Source organism: Protomyctophum parallelum, assembly GCF_964188405.1.
Source record: "Protomyctophum parallelum genome assembly, chromosome: 9".
Lineage (NCBI taxonomy): Eukaryota > Metazoa > Chordata > Actinopteri > Myctophiformes > Myctophidae > Protomyctophum > Protomyctophum parallelum.
The window spans coordinates 39143327-39165826 of NC_139706.1; the positions used below are offsets into that span (position 1 = coordinate 39143327).

At 44.3% G+C, this 22500-nt stretch overlaps 1 protein-coding gene across 14 annotated transcripts in view; it reads right to left on the reverse strand.

Annotated features, from left to right (window-relative positions):
* Positions 1–22500, reverse strand: part of mecom (MDS1 and EVI1 complex locus) — a 209198-nt gene that overhangs the window by 32471 nt on the left and 154227 nt on the right. For 13 of the 14 annotated variants that reach the window (XM_083773821.1, XM_083773819.1, XM_083773828.1 and 10 more), the window contains exon 3: positions 9388–9522. In XM_083773821.1, coding sequence (XP_083629947.1) covers positions 9388–9522 — 135 coding nt within the window. Of the gene's footprint in view, positions 1–9387; positions 9523–11154; positions 11979–22500 lie in introns of those variants that run through there. The other variant, XM_083773823.1, reaches the window with a different exon arrangement.

Genomic DNA, 22500 nt, shown 5'->3' on the forward strand with positions numbered 1-22500 from the left:
ATGTGAATGTGAATGTGAATGTGAATGTGAATGTGCATGTTTGTTATGAGCATGGGGGACCTGACATGGTGGGATCTTTGTGAATCAGTGGAGACCCTGAGAATGTATCTCTCTTCCCATGCGCAGGACAATGGTCTTTCTCTGAGACAATCACACAGGAGATTACGTTATTTTTGGCACGCCTCGGAGATTTAACAAATTAGCTTCCGCTGTCGCGCCACTCTGACAGTAATGATGCGGGAGTTTATTAGAAATATATCAGGGAGGGGAAGAGGCACTTCTGGGAAGCGACAGGTCATATGGAACAGCACTCCTGGAGGCAGCCATTGGCTTGTTGCATCATCACTCCCCGGAGACGCCCATGATTAATATCATATTCATAATAAAGATCACAGCGTCTGATCACAGTAGCCATTCTTCTATTATTCTATCACCAGTGTCCATATCGTTGTTTTTGCAAATAACATAATACAGACTAATACAGAGTCTATTCTCCATTATGTTTGTGGCCCTTCTGACCCACCCAAGACAAATTCTTATTTGCTCAATCATTGCCAACAAAAAGGATGATTTATGGTCTGGTCTATAACTTCTACAAAAAACAATAGTGCTTTGAGCGTGGAGTTGCTCCAACCTGGCCCGCTGGTGGAGCGGTGGCTGATGGAATCTCTGGTCAGAAACAGCCCTGCTATGCTTCCATTGTTCCAATACAGAATGTGGGGAACTGAAAGTCCCTGAGAAGTGAGAACACAGTCCCCCTAGGTACCAAGTACCAACTTTACACACCACACCATCTTACACAATACACACCACACGCACGCACGCATGCACGCATGCACGCATGCACGCACGCACGCACGCACGCACGCACGCACGCACGCACGCACGCACGCACGCACGCATGCACGCACGCACGCACGCACGCACGCACGCACACACACACACACACACACACACACACACACACACACACACACACACACACACACACACACACACACACACACACACACACACACACACACACACACACACATGTTGGTATTATACTTGTGAGGATATCAGCATTTTTGGACGGAGATTACATAAATGCCATTTTAACCATTTTTGTGTGTGCATTTTTAACCATAAGCCTACAGCCGGACTTATATTACTGTATACTTAGTTACACGCTTGGGTCATGCACTTTCTCAAATTCTACAATACTTGGAGAAATTTGGCACTTACACATATACCAGACAGTAGTCCAGTACACACATATACTCACTCGCACTCGCACGCACGCACGCACGCACGCATGCAAAAACACTTTCTGCCAATAACTGCAGCGGTTAACCTTAGCAAGGCCACAACATATTGTGAGTTTGACATAATCAAAGTCCGTTCAAACAGATATGTAGGTCGGCCGGGAGGGAGTCAGCCATGAGGGAATCATCCAGGCTTTGAGGAGGGGAGCTCACTGGAAAGCTACCAGGCCACGGCCGGTGAGCAGTGGACTGCATGTGGCCACGGGTCGTAAACATTAATGTACACTCTGAACAGCCCTTCGTTTAGAAATACGAGAGCGCTAGTTCATGAGAAGATATGTGCAACTTAGAATGTCACAAATGTTTCACTTTAGCAGTGCGTTAAGTGCATTGAAAATGTCTTCTGTGATCAGATTCCATTTTTACAAATCTGCACTACCCCAAATGTGAGAAACGTGGGATGTTGATATGGAAGTGGTCTCAAGAGTCATCTTGCATGGCTCGATATGTTTGTACGTTTACTCATGTCAAATGTAAGCCTTATAGAGTATTTCTACATTGTGGTATTGCTACTCTTATACTTATAAGTAAAGAAAATCTGCACTTCTTCCACCACTGCTGAAATGTGGCCGGTGCAGGAGCTGAATGTGGCAGTGGTCTCAAGAGTCATCTTGAATGACTCTCACTGCTCTCATTGAAACCAAGCAGAATCTGGCAGGCAGGCGGGCAGGCAGGCACAGAGGCACAAGTGCAATGGAGGGGATTTCCCAACAGTACCACCCCTTCCCTGCGGGCCACCGCAGATAAACAGCGAAAACACACACAAACAAACAGACTGCAACACACCCCTGAACACAGGACACACTGTTTGCTTTAACCAAGGTGTGTTCTGTTCAGTCTGTCTGAACCTTGGGTATGCACATGCACGCACCCGCTCCATGCACGCACGCACACACGCACACATACACACACACACACACACACACACACACACACACACACACACACACACACACACACACACACACACACACACATGCACTCATGAACACAGTGGCTAGAAATAATGGTAAGATAAGATAATGTTAATATTTTAGTTCACACTAGTGTGCACCAACCACACCTTGAAGGCCATTCATTATATGCAGATAATTCTCATTACACATCTAGGCACATAAAAAGTGTCAAATTAAATGATAATGTCAGATGCAGTTCAAGGCGCTGTCCAGCAATTTTTCCCACCCAAAACAATGCTCAAATTCAAAATAAACTTTTTCCATTGTGGATCTGAATGCTCACATTAATGTTCTGTTTACTCAAGCAGTGTTTGTGAAATGGCCAAAGCCTTGACCCTTATTGGCAGTCAGGACCCACACACTCGCCTCTCTTTATGACCAGGGGTTATATCGTATACAACGTAACAGAGCAGACATGGTTGAAATCATCCTCCATAGTGCAGGCAATACTTTTAAATTCTCAGTTGTCTTTGAGGCAGTATGTGGGAAATATCCATACTGGCTGCATTGAATGGTCTTGATAAGAACATGCTGGTGATTATAGGTTGATAACATTCGAAGTGGGTGTTTTTTTCTTTTTACATGTGCTGTAGTATATTCATCAATGTAGCTAACCAATCTATACTTTTTTGTAAGATGGTGTTGATGGACAATTTACAAGCTCACAACACACGTTGTGAGCCTGTAGACTGGCTATTATAGCTATTTTGGAAAGTTTGGGGAAGGTTCACTTTCTCCTTCCCTCATTTGTGTCCTTTCTCTTTTTCTGACTCTGCCAGCCCCGTCCCCCTGTCAGAGGTCATGATGACCACCAGACGACCGGAGGCTATGATCTGTACTTGGTTTCCTTGACACCATTAGTCATTAGCAGAGCAAACACACAGTCACCTTTTCCCAGGACCCACCCAGTTGGACAAGAGCGCTCAGTTCACACCTATGTCACTGCTGCCGCTACACTGCTCAAATCCTGCACTCACTCTCACCAAATAGGACGAACGTACGTGTACACGCGTGACGCACACACACACACACGCCCGCACGCACATACAATGCTGCAGCAATGCCTCCCCGTATGAACCCATGAATCTTTCAGTTAAACACAAGTAGAACTACAGCGGATCTTGACATTGCTTTGGTTATACTACTTTACTTGACCAAAGTAGTAACAGTACAGCAGCACGACGAACAATGCGCACATACAACATTCTTTAACTATAATAACTTATAGTTTAATTATATGAGCTGGGCGTACCTACTGCTACTGTACCCAGCAGGTACAACTTCCATACAGTATATGTGTTTGGCAGTCAACATCAGTTGGCTTGTATGCAAAACCATTTAGCGGCAGCATTTGTAGTAGCTGTTCCACTTATGTCTTTATACTGCTGTGGCCCGGCCAGGTCACAGCTGACTCCGGTACATTTAATTGAATGGGTAAACAGAGCAGTTCAATTCAGTTCAATTCAGTAGTTAAATCTCAAGATATATAGCAGTTTCAAATATTAGAATCTTGTTTAGGTGATGCTCTGAACCAAACAAACCAAATTTGACCATGTGTGTGCAATTCGATATATCAGTGACTGGAACAGAGCAGTGGTTTCCTGCGTGGACCAGGGAGCTTAACGTACTGTCAACTCGTGGCTAATATTCCTCACAGTCACTTCATCCCACTCAATACTGAGTGAGAATCAATAGCCTTAATGAGATTAGCACTCATATCCCTTTGCACTGTCTTATGAAAGAGTCTTTAGGGCCTCGTTGGCTGATATTAATTAGACTTCTAATCCATTCTCCCTTTAAATGATTCAGTAGGGTGAGGAACGCGACAGAGGCATTTCAGTACTAATTGCCCTAATTATCCTAACGACAAAGCATGCTGATCATGGGAGGATCTATTGGGGGTAATGCTCAGACTGGGGCTGCTCAGTGCCTCAGCAGGCAAACGAGTATAGCAGGGATGCCTGGAGCGGCCAAATGCTACAGTGCCAACTGAAAATGGGCAGCGGGCAGTGAGTGAAAAATTATATTGTGTGACACTCACACTTACAGAAATGTAAGAAGCAAAAGAAAAAAAGAAAATAAATGTTTATATATAAGCACGATGATTAAGAAGACTTGAGAATGAGATATTTCTTCTCAGAATAACTTCTTGGATGTTTCAACCCTGGATCAAAATCAGTCAAATAAATAATATTTTATGTATTTTGGACCACAGAGCAATATTTTAAATTTTATTACGTTTTTGTGGAGGGACAAACTTGGCCTCAATTTTGCACAGACATGGACTTGTTATACAGTGGAATATAATCACATGTCTTCTGCCCCATTCCATCTTTCCCATTACATTTCATTATGCCCCATAAACTAATGGTTTACCAAAAGGACGGACACAAACGGACCCTAACAGGTCCATTTGGTTCCATTTGTACACTACACTCTCAGAGTTAAATTAACATTGATTTTACAATATACATTTGGGGTCCCAGTCAGAGATAGAAATGCCATTAAATGGGGGTCTGTCGACTAATGCGTGTCAAACTAGGGGTCCTTGAAATCAAACGGCTTGAGAATGACTGCTAGATCCGTGAAAAAACCCTTCTCTTATGGGGGTCCCTGCATATCTTTTCAAATGGGGGTCCGCGGGCTAATTAGTGTCAATTTAGGGGTCCTTGACATGAAAAAGTTTGGGAACCACTGCCATAATCTATCAAATCTCCCTAAAGCAATAGAGAAAAGGATAAAAAAAATAAAACATAGTTGGCATATCCCTATATCATAATGTCCAACTACATCTTGACGTAGAGGAACTGGAATTAAATCAGTAATTGTGCTATGTTGAAAGCTTAATTGAGTCTCATAGCTTGTTAATATTGTCTTTAATCTTTTGTGAAAGGTATCATTAACAGACAAAAAAATTCCATCCATAACCAGGAACCCACAATGATCCTTAACCGAGATCCCGTAAATTTAAGTCAAACCCACAACTTGGACATTACGACAGAATTGTGTAAGTCACTCATCTGTCGTAAACTTCAGACTCAGAGAGAGAGAGAGAGAGAGAGAGAGAGTGAGAGAGAGAGGACTCCAAAAAGGTTCCTGCAGGCGAGGTAAAGCTACAGTCTTTCTCTCTCTCTCTCTCTCTCTTGGCTCTCCCTCTCTCGTCCATCTCTCTCTCCTCCCTTCGCTCTCTAGAGATTCATCATAAAGTTTTATGATAAACAGAACTGGGTCAGGAATAAGAGGATGGAGGCCAGGTTATTCCACAATGTGGGATTGAGTCGCCCCTTTCAACAGCGGGACCACACTGCGGAAATAAGATCCCAAGTGTTCATTTAATTTAGCATTATTTATTTTTTTAATTAACACTCTGGGGTTTTGCAGCACAATATGTGGCCAAAGCACCAAGACAGTAAAAATCCTCTGTGGTAATTTATAACATCTGTACATTCTGAAATTGAATTACAACAATGGAACCAAATGGAAGCATTTTGTTACACTATCAGAGCTAAATTAGGCCTACTGTAACGCTCCAGGATTTTGCAGAGTGTACTGCAGCCTGAAATCACTATTCCGTAACTCAGATGACAAATCATCTCTGCTGAGCGCGTCATGCAAAAAAGAATCACGTCGCAAATGTGTTCTTTCTTTTATATGGGGGCAGGGGGGGGGGGGGGGGGGTGTGTGCGTGGGGGCTAGTAAGTACTATGTAAGATACGTCTCTGGTGGCGCCCGGGCAGCGCTGTGGAAACGCGGGTGATTGTGTGCGTTGGTTGTGTGTATAATGTGGCTTGTGCGTAATATGTGGTTTCAGGCTGGGCTCCGACTCAGCACTTCTCTGCGGCAGTAAAGAGAGAGAGAAAAGAAAAAAACCTGTTGGAATCAGGTAGTGGTATTTTATTTTATTCTTTTATCCCCCCCCCCCCCCCCCCCCCCCCCCCACACACACACCCCGTATATTTCCAGCTCAGTGAGGAGCATGGACAATTCACACAGCACTGCAGAGGACACGCACGCTGATACATTTACTCAAGTACTGTACGTTTTGCTTCACTTGAGTATTTCCACGACATCTCAGAATCAAATGTACTTTTTACTCAACAAGGTTCATTTGATAGCTTTAGTCGCTAATTACTTTGCAGATTTCGACTATTAATAATGAATCAAATGAGTAATAAAACAAAAAACATTAACAAAAATTAATACATGGCAATAGCAGATCTACAAGCTCTGCATCACTTTGATGTAGATTGCCTTTCTGAATAGCCTATTAAATAGGAGGCTTTCCACATTGTGGTATTGCTACTTCCGTAAAAACAAAATGAGGACTTCTTCCACCTCGGTATACTGTCGTAACTCACACAGAACTGTAACGGTGCATACATTGCACACAAACATGCACAAACACAAATTTGAACCACAATGAAAAATGTGTACACAATTTACACGTACGCAGACTTTTATTATACGCACCCACGCACGCACAAACACACGCAGGACACACACGCACACACACACACACCACACACACACACGCACAGATGATGCACGCACATACATTATTACACATGTTCTGAATCACAATGAAAAACGCAGACATGACACAAACACACACAAACTACAATACAAAGAAACGCATGACGGACTTATATCGTGTGCACATACACACATTCACACACGCACACACGCACACACACACACACACACACACACACACACACAGTACATGCATGTATGTATGTATGCACATATATTCACACAGGCTCACACAGCTCTGACAACAACTGATAGTGGCTTTGCAAGACCACCCTATTTAGGCCTGACGCGCATACAGACAGGCATTGTGAGGCGCTACAGTGTGCTTTTCAAAAACACACCGTAGTTGTCCGGAAGGCTTAAAGACGGCACATTGTGCCGTGTTGTGACAGAGTGTAATACTTAACAATCGCCTCATCAGAGCCATGTCTGTGACCTGCAGGAGCCTTACAGCGCCACCCGAGCAGAACCACCGCGATGACAGCAAGTCACACCTCACAGAGAAACCTCTTCCCTCTTTCTCTGTGTGTGTGTGTGTGTGTGTGTGTGTGTGTGTGTGTGTGTGTGTGTGTGTGTGTGTGTGTAATGCGTAAGTACTATTTGAAAGCTTTCTCTCTTTAGCCTACCACTCACTGCAGTATATAAAGAAGGTGCAGACTTTGTGCACTTTGTGCAGACTTTGTGCACAATGCTGTCGCACAGCAAACATAGCCGATCTACAAGATCATACATAGCCAATCTACAAGGTGATAACGCATCACATCACATGTTGTGTGCTTATAGATGTGCTATATATGTTTGTAATCACCTCCTATAGGACAATATAGGGACACCAGGTTGAAAGTGGTTGAAAATGTCAAACCCTGACAATTTAAGACTATACACTAAATACAAAATGATACTCGCAGGTCAAATGTGTAATAGTAGTAATACATACTCTTATGTACCTGTACACAACACAAGGCATAAGAATAACCTTAATGGTCACTACAATGCTACAATTATATTTATATTATCATTTTTACTGGAATTACACAACCAAGAACAGGTCTGGTGTGTCTGACACCAGACCACCAGCAAGCACACTCTACAGTGTCAATTTAACTCTGAGAGTGTACAAATTGACCCGCAGAGGTCCATGATTATTTACACTCTGAGTTAAATCGACACTTTAGGACGTACAGGTCCATAATTCCTCAGACTAATTCAACACTTAGGACTTTACAGTGCAGCGATGACAAACACATGACCTGATTAACAATGTGCTCTGGGGTCTATATGGAATGCTCAACACATGTCAAATAAGGCTCTCCTCCCTCCCCTGCCTCTGCCCTGCCCGCTGCGTGTTTCCGCTAAGCCCATGGAGGAGCATCTCACCACGGTATGACGGAGGTGAACGTGCCCCCATGTGCACGGCAACACATCTCTGCCTGTATCTCCAGGTGAGGAGAATGGGGACTGCAGCATTCCTGGCATATCTGGGAGTTTATAGCTTGGACGAGCAGTGGATGTGAAGAGGGCAGAACGATCAGGCCCGGCTTGGCGCGGCGCGGCCGCCTGTGATCCAGCACTGTGGTCCCACGACACGGCTGAAGCCAGCGCACAATTACAGAAACAAAACACGGCAGATAACGAGGAACCTTCTGTGTGTGTGTGTGTGTGTGTGTGTGTGTGTGTGTGTGTGTGTGTGTGTGTGTGTGTGTGTGAGTGAGTGAGTGAGTGTGTGTGTGTGAGTGAGTGAGTGAACCGGAGGCAGGGTGGGCCAGTTGCTCAGGGGACTATCTGACTCGGGATCACAATAACATCTTTTAACACAACAGCACGCAGACAGACAGTCCATGTGATCAACAAGGGAGGCCTTCTGGTATAACAGAGCACTGTCTAAATCCTGGGTTATAATGTAACTCTGAGAGTGGACAAATGGAAACAAGTGGACCTTTACGTCACAGTTACGCATCCGCAAAGATCCGCTTGCGGTCCCTTTTGTACAATCTCTGAGTTAAATGAAAACTCTGGATTTTACAGTGTATAGGCTGGAGGGGAAAAAAAGAAACAAAAACTATTTACATCTGCATACAGTTTCAGACATCTGAAGCACCTACAGGTGTGCTTCATTTATCTCGCCAGACACGCGAACAGCAAAGAAAGGTCCACCAGATCACCACTTACAAGATAACATCAAGCGCGCCTCCAGGTGATTTTATTTAGGTTTTTTCAAAACTCTTCAAAACGTTGTTTGACTGACTACTGTTTCTGTTCATATGCAGGCTATAACCTGCCAGGCTCATTGCAAGGGTCTCCTGCACCAGAGACACAGAGCTATTAATAATTCTTAATAATAATAATTTGGTCCCCACTCCTTGAGGTGTTATTATTATTATTATATTATTATTATTGCCACTGTAAATTTGCACAATATGTGAAATGTGTCTTCTCACCATGTGTAGTGCTCGGATTGTTAAAGTGCCTTGCTCATGCAGGTACACTTCGACACATCGCTGAGGCCTTGAATCGAACCCGAGACCTTTGGCTTCCCAGGCGGGCCCTGTTATTACCATTCACTCTCCCCCCCCCGCCCCCTCTCAACGTACCTGCTCATGGATCTGGCACGCCGTCAGGTTATGCTGCCTGGCGACAGGGGCAAACTGGATATGCTTTAGCCAGCTTCCGATATCTGGCTTGCTGGCGTCCACGCAGAATTTTACATGGCCAGACCCATCCAAGATCTGCACCGGGGGGGGGGGGGGGGGGTGGGGGGGAGAGAGAGAGTGTGGGGGCGGTGGGGGGGGACAGAAATAAGTAAAAGGAAGAGAAAGAGAATAAATACTTTGATCTGTATCAGACTTTCAGCACAGGTTGATGTGTCTACATACTGTAAACACTGACTGACCACATTTATACCTCCCACAGAGAAATAATAACACTGCAATGTTAGGGATTTGTCTGGTGTGTGTGTGTGTGTGTGTGTGTGTGTGTGTGTGTGTGTGTGTGTGTGTGTGTGTGTGTGTGTGTGTGTGTGTGTGTGTGTGTGTGTGTGTGTGTGTGTGAATGCGCGCGCGCGTGTGTATGTGCACGATGCACACAATTTAGATAACCATTCTTGTATTTTTTTCTTTTCAGCACAATATAAATTCACATTAAATTCAGATGAAACATGCTTATAGTTTGTGCAGATTTAAGTTTATCAGAAGCTTAACAATAAGATCGTGTCAATATGTGGTTGACAGATAACTCTCATCATATGCACACCTTAATTAACACAAAGACTTCCTACAATGTTAATTGTTTGAAAAACAAATACTGTAGATCAAATTAAAACAGATTGATATTTTTATCTGTTTCGTTTAAAACAGATAGAAGTGTTGATTATGTATACATGTATGTATTATAATAGTGGAAAAATATGTTAGCTTTATAATAGTATTGCAATAACACAAGGTTAAGATGAATATATTGGTCATCAATGAATGAATGAATGTGCCAAACAAACATGACAATGAAAAATATTAATCAAACCTATCATTCTATTTAATATATGTAATGGTCCAAAATAAAACCTCTGTTTCCTGAATTAAAAACAAATAAAAAATAAATGGAATTCGTTGAGTTTCTGAAACTATTACCACATCATATAATTTAGAGAAAAATAAAACTAAATGTTTTGATTTTCTAATTGATTAATCTAAATAATTAATCCAAATCTCAGTATTAAATAATATAAACATTATATTATTGCATTGCAAATGTTGCATGACAATGTGCAAAAGCCATGAATATCCAGCAAGAAGCCAAGTGAACACAGCAACAAAAAAAGTAGAAAGAACCAGCTCTAACAATATATACAAAGAAGTGAATTATTATGCAAATAATATGATATCCCATTCATTGACGGCGACTTCTATAGCATAAATAAAGCATTTCTCCCAACGAATTATCCAAGGCTGACATTGTTTCTGATATTGATATTTATTATATAGCCATTGTAAACTTTCCTCGGAAATAAATCAATTGCAGGAAACAGTAAGCGATAAGGGTTATGAAGACACAGCAGCGCATTGTTGGGATAGCCTACAAGACGCAATATCGCTAAAGGTCACAAATCTGTCTTTGTATGAGCTCCGACTGAATAAATATTTAGGTTGGATAAACCCCTTTGTCTTGCATAATACGAGATCTACCATTTAGCCTGCAAAAAAACCCTGTCTAATGCATGTTTACATCGGAACACATGGCACACACTGGCGAGTGCATGCAGGCGACTTTACAAAACAGCGCACTTAATTTTGTTTTTAATATAAGACACGTCAATTCGATCAAACAAATAAAGACATTAATTTGTAGTCTTTTTTTCATCTTACCGTGGGAACTCTTTATAGCACAAGAGTGCAACAACAAAACCTCGTGGTTTGCGAGCATTCGTTGTTGAAGCAACGACAACAAAAAGTGGTGATCAAAAACTCCAGCCTTGTGTCGAAAGTTAAAATAACCACAAAGCAAACATATATATATATATTAAAAAAAAAAAGGAAAATAATAAAATCACAGCGCGTCACCGGCGTTTTGCTCCAAACGCGTGATGATGTCCCGTATAGTTTCCCCGTTAATAAAAACACCAAAAGGCTCTCCGCTCGTCTCCGGTGTGCATGTGTGGAGCCTCTAGCTGCCGGACCCTTCGCTCGCTCGTGTCTCAGGTCTGTCTGTCGGTAATTGTCATGAAGACACAGACACCGTCCGCTCCTCTCCGCTCAGTAGTAAATCCCTCGGTACATCAAGTCGCTCCAACTTGCAGCCGTGTGAGCGTCGCGGAGCTCGTCTCGTCCCCTCTCCTCTCTGTCTGTCTGTCTGTATGTATGTCTGTCTGTCTGTCTGTCACCCTCTCTCATGTTCCCAGGTGTCCGCTGGCGACCGTTCAACTTTTCATGTTCGTTCCTCCTCAGACAGACTCTGCATGCTCGCCTTGATAGTGCAGATTTCGAGGATCGCCCACCTACTTTGCTGTCTCTGTCTGTGCGATGTGTGTGTGATGTGTGTGTGTGTGTGTGTGTGTGTGTGTGTGTGTGTGTGTGTGTGTGTGTGTGTGTGTGTGTGTGCGCGCGCGCGCGTGTTTCTGTTTCACACACACTTGTCTCTTAAAGGAGGATCTTGCTCGGCCATCCATATAGAGAGCGATGCAAAGCCAACTATCTCGCCGTGTCTTGGGGTCGGCAGTATATTCGAAAGTGACAGCAGGGCCGGGGGTTGAGAGGAGTGGGGTCAGGGAGAGGTCGGGACGGGCATCTAAAGCAGTGCTTCTCAAACATTTCCATGGCAAGGACCCCCAACTTGATGTATTTGGTGGCCGTGGACCCCCGTCTGAAAATATTTGGTGCCAGCAATGAAAAATGACTGAATAATTTCTACATGATTCCAAACTTTTCAGATTTTTTTTTCTTCAGGATTCTTTAAAATATATAAAAAATAGATCGACAAGCTCACAAGTTGTCACAACACATTTCATTGTGATGAGTTGTGAGTTTGTAGATTGGCTATTTTTGCGAATAAAATAGGGTTAAAGTGGTAGGCTAATACTATGAACTAATTTTGCATGGAACCCCCTCAATGACCCCTGGGGGTCCCCGGACCCCACTTCCAAAGGATGGACTATAAGACCTGCATGTTTTACCGGGCATCATGCAGTAGCAGTTGTTATCCAGAACAAAAGAAGAACTTGAAAGGCGCACAGTCAAAACCCATGCACCAAAACATTGTTTTTGCTCAATACACAAGAACAATAAATTATCCTCCAAATAATAACGCTTTTGTCAAGGAATTACATAAATTGACAGAGCATGGTTTTAACCTAATGCACTTCACTTGCCAAATTAAAACAATCCCTTTGCATTGTTTGTTTACTTTCCTTACACAATATAGGCTAATGTAAACCATCACATGGAAAATATTTCAAAAATATAGATTTCGATTTTTACACCAGTGGGGAAAAAAGTACATTTTTCTGGAAGTTTTTTTTCTTCCCTCCTTGTCTGTCAATTAAAAAAAAACATCTTGCAGGAGGTTTGCAAATAAAACAACTATGTTGGCTTTAATACCGAGGCGGGCCCGGGTATGTAAATAAGTAGGCTCCTTGTTGTCAGTTTATTAGGGAGCTCATAAAGTGGAGAGGACAGAGGGTTGGCTGATGAGAGCAGATGATGATGGATCTGTCTCTCACACAGTGGCCACTGCCTGCTTGTGACATTGACCTTCCATCCCAGATAATGTCCATTGTTTTATGAAATCGCAGAGCAAATGTGCAGGAAGGACAGGAAAAATCATGTGTAAATAAGCCAAGACCCCGCCACCGATTCCCATCGTCTCCACCGCTCCTTGAGAACCGTATAGAGAGACCCCGGTCCGCCGGCCATTGATTTCCTGCCTCCCCCCTCAACTTGTCCATTGTTGGAAGCCTTTTTAATTTAGCCATAAATTGGGAAAGCTCAAGCCCGTATGAGCTGTTCTATTTTCTTCCTGTCAGGATGAGGGATTTGTTTTATGATGCATTGTGTATTAAATACAAGTAATCTGGGAAAGTGATTGCTTCATGGCCTCTCCGGGTCTGATCGAGGGTTCTGATAGAGAGAGACCTATGGGCTCTTTTCTCAAAAGGAGGAAATGTCGGTGGATAAACAAGAGGGCTTGTGGTGGTATCACCAGCAGGGGTAAATTGGGGTAAAAGTGCCAGCAAAAACCCAGAGGCCGCCCACATCAGGACACGGTGCACTTCTTCCCCTCGTCAGAAGATGGCGTGCTCAACTGAATAAACTTTTCCAACAAGTCATTAATAAATAAATAAATAAAAACAAATAAATGTGCCATTTCACTAGCATGTGTTCGTTGAATGCTATTTAAATTTGAGCAGTGCGCTTCACGAGTTATAAAGAAAGCCCCCTCCTCCTCCTCCCCCACTGCTCCCAGTCCATATGTAGGCTAGAGCCTCTGCTGCCTGTATCTCTCTTCAGCAAAACGCATCAGTCAAGCGCCGAGACGCTGAGTTATAGAGATGGGGGTCATTGCTTTCTCGTTCGCGGGAATTGCACCACAGAACACCATCTACATTAAGTCGTCAAATTGCTAGCCGGGACATGAAAGATTCAGCCGTGTGCCCGAATATATAATCACCTGAACGACCTACAATAAAGCTGTAGGATTTCCACTGACAGAGCGATGGCTGTGAATTTAAAACACTTGTTCATTTTGTTAATAAACCACAAGAGTGATTTGCAAAACACACCCCTAATTTATGTTTATTTGAGCAATTCGCCATAAACACCATTCTGATATGGCGAGATTAAATATGTCTGTTTTATCTGAATTATGCCACGCCTTTGTCATAATGATTTTGACATACCAAACTGAGCACGGTGTGGGGGAAAAAGGCTGTTTATCAACAAATTACAAACCAGCACATGCACGCTTCAGGGTATGTTAGCTCCTACTATAGCCATATCATGCCACACACCATTTCATACTGATTTAAGGGACTCTTAAAACCCACAGCATCCGGATAATGTTTAGTGCATAGACTTTAAAGTGCTGTGAAATTCCTTAACGGGGGTTAGGCTATACAGCTTGAAGAGGCTTCATGCTTATTTTGCTGGTGGCATATTCGTTGTTTGCTTTAGGAATTCAATCACGCAGATAAAAAAATACACACGAAAATATTTTCGTGTGTATTTTCACATTGTACATAGGCCTAATAGGCTATAATTGATTAGGGATTCAGTTCTTTCACGGGGTGTCAAGCAGCAGTGGGACTACTTTTTCCCCCCTCTCTCCAACGAATTAATAAAAGCAGAGTGCCTTTGAACATGTTTGGCTTGGTTATCATCAAGAGCCATCTTGCATGCGAATTGCGCACTCAGATAGGACAGCCGAGTATAGAGAGGGGATTCCCGGGTGGTTTGCAAACTGACCCGGCTAGCCAGAGAGAGAGAGAGAGAGAGCTGCATGTGCAGAGCCCACTGCTATGATGCCGAGGGGCCAGCCAGGCTGCAGACGCGCAAATGGAAACACTGTGACTGACTATAAGGTGCATTCCACCACATCCTCCAGGAGAGGGGAGGAGAGAAGGGGGGAAAAAGAAAGAAAAAGAAAAATATCGCAGCCAAATCCACATGAAATAGTTCCACCATTCATGGTCGAGACCTCCCATTGACACCGTCGAAAAGCTGCATTAAGTCTCCATCATGACTCTCTATGCAGGCGGCCCCCTGCGCAATTTATTTTGGTTAAGTGTGGGGCGATTCAATCAAGTGGCAAAAACACATTTAAAAGCTGAAACCGTCAGCGAACATTCTTATGCATCTAATGCATGCACCAAGATTATATATAGGCCTATATGCCTACTGTATTTAAAACGCATTGCAAAAGGATATTGAGTAAAAAATAAATAATAATAAGTGAGAATGAATAAGGCATATCTTTGAAGTCACACCTAAGTATAAGTCCCCATTTTGGGGGGCAAAATACGGCCCAATTACCATTAAAGGAGAGCAGAGGAAATGAAAAGGGAAAAATGTAAATACAAAATTTCCTTGGGTCTGGAAGTAGGCCCGTTGCGAGCGCGTGTTAATCTCCACCTCAGTAATTTGGTTCTGCGGGAGAAGACAGAAGCCCCGCTGCTGTGCCCTGCACTTCATAAATCACTGCTTTATGTGGACAAGGTCAGCGGCCCCCCTGGCTCCGCCCGGCCCCTCCGAGAAACGCAGTGCGCCCGGCCATGTTTACCCGGCCGCCCGGGGGCTCTCAGGACCAGACCAGCTCACTTCTAATTACTTTGGATTATTTTCATTTGCTGGGGTCAGCCAGGCATTCCGAGAGAGAGAGAGAGAAAGAGAGAGAGAGATGAGTTCCTGGACCTGTAGCCCCCGTGCGAAGAGGCGGTCTGCGTGTTTTCTGAATTAGTAGCCTATCATTTTGGCATTGTCTGCTCTCTATTAGCGGTCCTTCCAGCTCACTGCCGTGACAGGTCGGCGAAGTCCACTTTCATCCCCGACAACAGACAATTTTCCCCTCCGGAGAGGGCTAGACCGCAGCCGTGCACGCAAAATAGCTAGATTAAATGGTGCTAAAAACCACTTCCATAGATTCTAATTTATGCAATAATGAGTCAATAACAATAATAAAAAAGAATCGGGGGGGGGGGGGGGACGCGTTATTAAGCTGTGATCTGTAACACCTCATCTTTGTGCATAAAAAGCTGTGAGTAACTTTGGCGGCTGCATCATGTGCTCAATAAACTCCTTTGGGTTTATTTTTTATTAATCCTGGCATTAGAACAAGTAGGCTATGATGTTCAAGAGTTCCCACGTGTGAATGAGATACATTGTCTTCTGTGCTGAGATGAAGTTAATTGCATTGACAGCAGGGAACGGCAGGACGTGACGACGCATTGCCGAACAGGACCGCTCGTTAGAATAATAAGTCTCCAGTGAAGAGACAATGCGAGCTACTATGCAAACTGTATTTGGCCACGAACGCTGCAGGAGGAGGCAGTAAATGTAAAAATCAGAGGGTTGAGGGCTAAGCAGCTATTAGAAAACATTCATGCAGCAGTTGATTTCTGCATGGAGCTACCCGGCGTGTGCCCCAGCTCTGCTGCTGAGGAGCAGTCATGGAATGCGCCCGTCGCGGGGGGGCCTGCGAGGCGCGCGCCTGTGTGTGCGTGTATGTGCGTGTGTGTGTGCGCGCGCGTGCGTGCGCCGGTGCGCGTGTGTAAGGTCGGGAGGTAGGTGGGGGCGCAGCAGTGTTAGAAAGGCGGAGAGAAGTACAGGCTGTGGTAATCACAGACACTTCCTCCGCGGCGCGGAGCCTCCTCAACACACACACACAGGGCCACACTGTATGTGGGCCACGGGGTGCGATAAAGCCGCGCCGGAGTCAAAGGTAACGTTTTTCAAACATAAATTTAGCGGGCACAGAGCGCCTGTACGCACGGGACAGACTGGAAACTTAAACAAACCAGTCAACCTGCTCCACCCCGCCCCGGGAGAAAAGGGGAGGTAATAATTAGAGCGTGTTGCTGGTCGCTACAGGGTGAACAAATTGGTTCTTAAACGCTCATAGATATCATCTTTAAAAGGGGCTTTTTATGTCCAAGAGCCGAGGGGTGATGCAACTGAACACGCCACTTCTAATCTTCTAATCTTAGAGGAGCGACTGTCACACATTTGTTACATTTATTGAGCTGTCTGCTCAGCGTTTGAAGTGCTGCACACCCGAGGAAGCAACACTGTGGTCTTTACATGCCGTGTCAAATTGGAAGGCTAATATTTTAATGTTTGACGATATCAGAATACACTTATCCGGTGTGGGAGGGACTGGGAGTATCAAGAATCCTGCCTTGCCCCCCTTGGAAACTATGAAAAATGAAACTTGTGTTGTGGCAGATTTAACCCCCATGCAGCATTCTTATTCTGGGGAAAACGTTTGCAGAAAATAGCAGATCTACAAGCTCACAATGTGCTGTGAGCTTGTAGATCAGTGGCGTGCACAGACATTTAGAGGGGCAGGTGCTCAAGTGAAAAAAAGGGCACCTTGTGCAGCGCATTTTGGGGCGGGAACCCATTTTGGTGCTTTAGCTATTGAAAAACAGCAGATCTACAAGCTCATAGCGCGCCACCGAGTGGCGCGCTACGAGCTTGTAGGTCTGCTATTTTTCTTTAATCGAAGAACCACTGACATAGAAACATAGCTTTAGATTGTGGGGGCCTAAATAATATAGTAGAAGCGTTTTTTTATCAAGATTTGAAAAAAAACAAAAAAACAAAAATTATTTTTAAGAGCAAAATTGCCAAAAGGGCAGGGGGTGCTCTAGCACCCCTAGCGTCTATCTGTGCACGCCACTGTTGTAGATTGGCTATTTTCAGCAAAGATACAGAATGTAATAAAGATAAACTAGTAGAGCGCCCTGAGGGACTCCAATCAGCCAAGTAAACCCCCTGACCAGTTGCTTTATCAACAAAGGTATAGGCCGAAAATAGCGGAGCTGGAAATTTGTGTGGATGCAAAGCATTGTGAGATTGTATATCTGCTTCTTTCAAGGAGTACAGGCTAAATGAAGCATCAGAGGGAATGAAACAAACATGTGGTCTGTCTGATGTATGACTGAAAGGCTGAAGTTCAGTTGATGAAGTTCTTTGAACAGTCTTTCTTGCATGAAGTTATGAATTATGCACAGCTGCTGTATAAAATAATCTGCACTCTGCGTATATACTTATAGCCTATATAGCTTATATATTTGTATAGTAGTAATGCAATACCAACAAACAAGGGGAAGGCTTATTAAGAAATGCTCAGCAAGAATTATGTCAATTTTTGACAGAGAGGCACCTGGTGCAGACATTTAACCGTATGTGCAACTTACTTGTTTAGACAGTCAGAGGTTGATGACTTTCACAGACAGGCATCTCTTTCTGCGTAACCTTTATTAGGTGTTTTGTGTGAATACGCCACTGCATACCCCCATTGAATGGGGAAATAGGCTATTGCGAGAAACATGACAACATCTAATGGGTATTTTGCATAAAACATTTACAACTGGTATAGAAATGTGACTTGAGAAAGTAAGAAAGTGCTGTAGAGAACGTGCAAAGTGAAAAACGGATTGAGAAACTGTGTGTGTGTGTGTGTGTCGTGTGTGCGCATGTCCGTGCACGGACGCTTCCCGCCCGCATAGCCCATGCAGTATTTTAGAACTTGCTAAGTGTATAGCTTAAAAGTTGCACGAACATGATCACTGCTCTGCGAAAGACAACCAATCTATCGCAACAACCTAAAATACCTAGGGAGAGCCATGAACCATCGAACCCATAACATAGGGACACCGACCGGGCCCTTATTTAAAGCTTCACTGGTTTTCAGTGGCATCAAAGGGGCCCGTGAGTAAGATCCAGGATTATATTTAACCCGGCAGCTTGCTTGTCGTACTGCTGAGTACAGGGCACACGCTGATGCTGCATGCCACTGCCGAGCCGCCATGCTTCTGGCATTCAGACCAACGCTCTCATTACAATTTGGCTTGAACATTGTTTCCGACAAGAACACACGCACGCATGCACGCACGCACACACACACTACAAAACATTTTCAATATGTTTCTTTCTCCTGAACTTCACCAGAAGAAACCAATAAAAGGGACTCTGAGAATTAATTAGCTGCCTGTATGGGTGGCCATTGTCAAAATCTGCCCCTGTAGTGTGTATGATGCGTGCACAAGGCTATAACCTGAGATAATGCAATCTCCCTGCAGCACATTGGAGCAGTCAGACTTGATTGAGCCATCAGACATGTGCGTCAATACTTTCAAGGTTTATTCAATCTCAAACCAATCATTCCGTTGTCATACACTTTTGGGTTAATATCCTAACTGTGGGGCCCAGGCCCGTGCGAAGATAAATCAGCTTTTATGATGGGTTGTTATGGTTTTTACGGCACTGGAGTTGTGAGGGAGTGATTTGGGGATCAATCACCTGAAGGTGTCTGCCCGGAGGAGCTTGGGGCTGCTGGGAGGATCGATTGGGGATCCGGGGCCATTGTGATGGAATGGAGGTGTGTGTGTGTGTGTGTGTGTGTGTGTGTGTGTGTGTGTGTGTGTGTGTGTGTGTGTGTGTGTGTGTGTGTGTGTGCGCGTGCGTGCGTGTGTGCATGCGTGCGTGCGTGCGTGCGGGAGAGAGGGAGAGAGAGACAGACAGACAGACAGATATAAAGGTGTGTGTATATATATGGTGAATTTTATTATGGTTGTGTGTCAGCGAAAAAGAGAGAAAAGGACATGTGAAAGATATGAGGTGTAGTGATGGAGGTGAGGGTATATTAGTCAGAGAGAGAGAGCGAGAGAGATCTGGACTGCAATGGAAGATTGCTGGACTATGACTGACCCATCTCATGTGAACCCCCCTGCCCCCCCCTCTCTCTCTATCCACTTCTTTATCTGGATGGCACTTTGGAAAATCTCATTGTCACACAACATTTAACAAAGACAGGAGTCCTATTGGAGATGACTAACCTGACGGAGCATGATGGGACAGAGCGCAGTAGCAGGCATATCCCTCACAAAGTCTCCCTCACTGACAACTTGTGTGGTTGTTTTTCTCTCCAGGAGAGGTGAGTATATGAATGCATGCAATTCAATTCGATTCAAAGGAGCTTTATGGGCATGAACATTACATTGCCAAAGTGTCAGAATACAATAAAAACATGTTGAAAATGGGGAAAGTATTATACTTATACTGTAAACAGAGTTACAGTATGTCACATTGCATCGACTATTTTTTAAAACAAATAGCTGGTCGTAGTAGTAGTAGTAGATGGTCCGCCTACTTCCACCTCAGAAATATCAACCGCCTCCGCGTCTCACTCACTCTCCACATCCTGGTTCACTCTCTCGTCACCTCCCGCTTGGATTCCCTTCTTTTTGGTCTCCCCCACAAACTCCTCCATAAACTCCAACTGGTCCAAAACGCTGCTGCCCGTATCATCACCAGAACCCCTGTTATCAGTCACATCACCTCTGTTTTTACACCAACTCCACTGGTCCCATCAAATACCGCATTGACTCTTCCTCCATACATTTAAGTCCATTCATAACCTCCCCCCATACCTGTATGACCTTGTCCACGTCAACATTCCCACCCGGTCTCTTAGGTCTGCCTCCTTCATCACTCTGAAAGTCCTCCCAGCCCGTCTGTCCATGGGGTCAAGAGCCTTCAGCCACTCTGCCCCTCACCTCTGGATGTTTAGGCTGAGGAAAGTATAGTTTTCGTGTGTGTTCTAGTGCCGTCATATTTAGAAAGAATTGTTGGTTTGGGTGGTTTTGTCTTTTTTGGAATATCATAATTTTTGTCTTGGTTAGATTTACTGTCAGGGCCCATGTCCGTGAAAATGTGTGCAGGAGGTCAAGGTGCTGTTGTAATCCTTCTCTGGTAGGGGACAGTAACACCAGGTCATCTGCAAACAGTAGGCATTTGACTTCTGTCTGCTAGCGGGATGCCTGGTGTTGTTGACTGTGTTTTTGCCAATTTATTGATGTATGTTAAAGAGTGTTGGAATCACTGTCTCCTCTGCTTTGGTGAAAGATGCCTGTGTTTTTCCCCCAATCCTAACAGCGCATGTGTTGCTTGTGTACATTGATTTTATGATGTTATGTTTTTCCCCCAATTCCGTTTTCTCGCAGTTTGTACAGTAGACACGCACGCACGCACGCACGCACACACACACACACACACACACACACACACACACACACACACACACACACACACACACACACACACACACACACACACACACACACACACACACACACACACACACACACACACACACACACACACACACACACACACACGTATGCATCAACAAATATTTATACTACACACTTAACACTATGCATTTTGTAAGTAACACAAAAGTTACTGTCAACAGCTTCTCTCTCTCTATCTGTCTCCCTCACAGTCTCTTTCCCTCTCCCTCCCTGGGCACTGTTTACACACACTCACACTGGCCTGGCCATCAGACGGCTGTTTCCTCCATGCTGTCAGTGGAGCCCTGCTGAAACAAAAGATGCGAGGAGCAAGGCCCATGGTTTCTGAATTAGAGGAAGTTGGTGCTGATTACGCTGCCCATGCAGAAGCATTCCGATCCGGTTAACCCACAAACTGGCTGCCAGGTCCAAACCATGCAGCAAGACACGGCACGGCACCGCATGGCACCGTGAGAGCAAACCTCAGATATAGTTCCACCCTGTATTCCTCTCCTCTCCTCTCCTCTCCTCTCCTCTCCTCTCCTCTCCTCTCCTCTCCTCTCCTCTCCTCTCCTCTCCTCTCCTCTCCTACAAAATATTGTTGTTGTGGTGGTGACGTATTATCCCCCACCCCCAGATGAACGTTCTGTTTATACACGCAGTAAGTGCCCTGTGAGGTGACAGTAGGCTCTCTGTATGGAACTTTCCGTGATGTACGGTAGCTTGGAGACAGAGTGGTGACATCGATGAGCACTGCTACGCCGACATTCCAGCACTTTCTGTGTGATCTATAAATCGGTGACAGCTCAGTGTTTATTATCCCATGCATCTTTCTCTCTTCTCATAATGTTTACACCATGCTGGTGTCCTTGCTGTGTTAATTAGCTTCAAATACAACATAATGATTTCCAAACTGCAAGTTATACTATACACTAATGGGCTCTCAAAGCGAACAAATAAGAAGCACAGTTGAAGATGTAAAGAATCAGTGAGGGTCCTCGGAGACATTCGATGCCGCTCTCTCAGTGAAGAGATGGATGGAAGAGGGACAGAGAGTCAGGAGACCACATTTTAAATCCTGGCCCCAGGATATTGCATAACGCCCCAGTGGTGTGCATTTTACGTCTACTTTCACCGTTTTATGTTACTTGTAAACCATACTGTTTCACCGTACACAGAAACATATATTACATGCTGGCGCTCCGCACATTTTGGTGGTCGTTCTACCAAGTGAAATAAAGTGATTTCGAGCTCTTTTTTCATCCCTAATTTCTCTACTCTCAAATATTTTGGTTGCCGGTCTCCTCTCTTCTCCTCAATCCCACGACTGGTTCCCCTCATTCGTGCTCGCGCACGAACGCACGCACGCACGCACACGCGCGCACGCACACGCACACACACACACACACACACACACACACACACA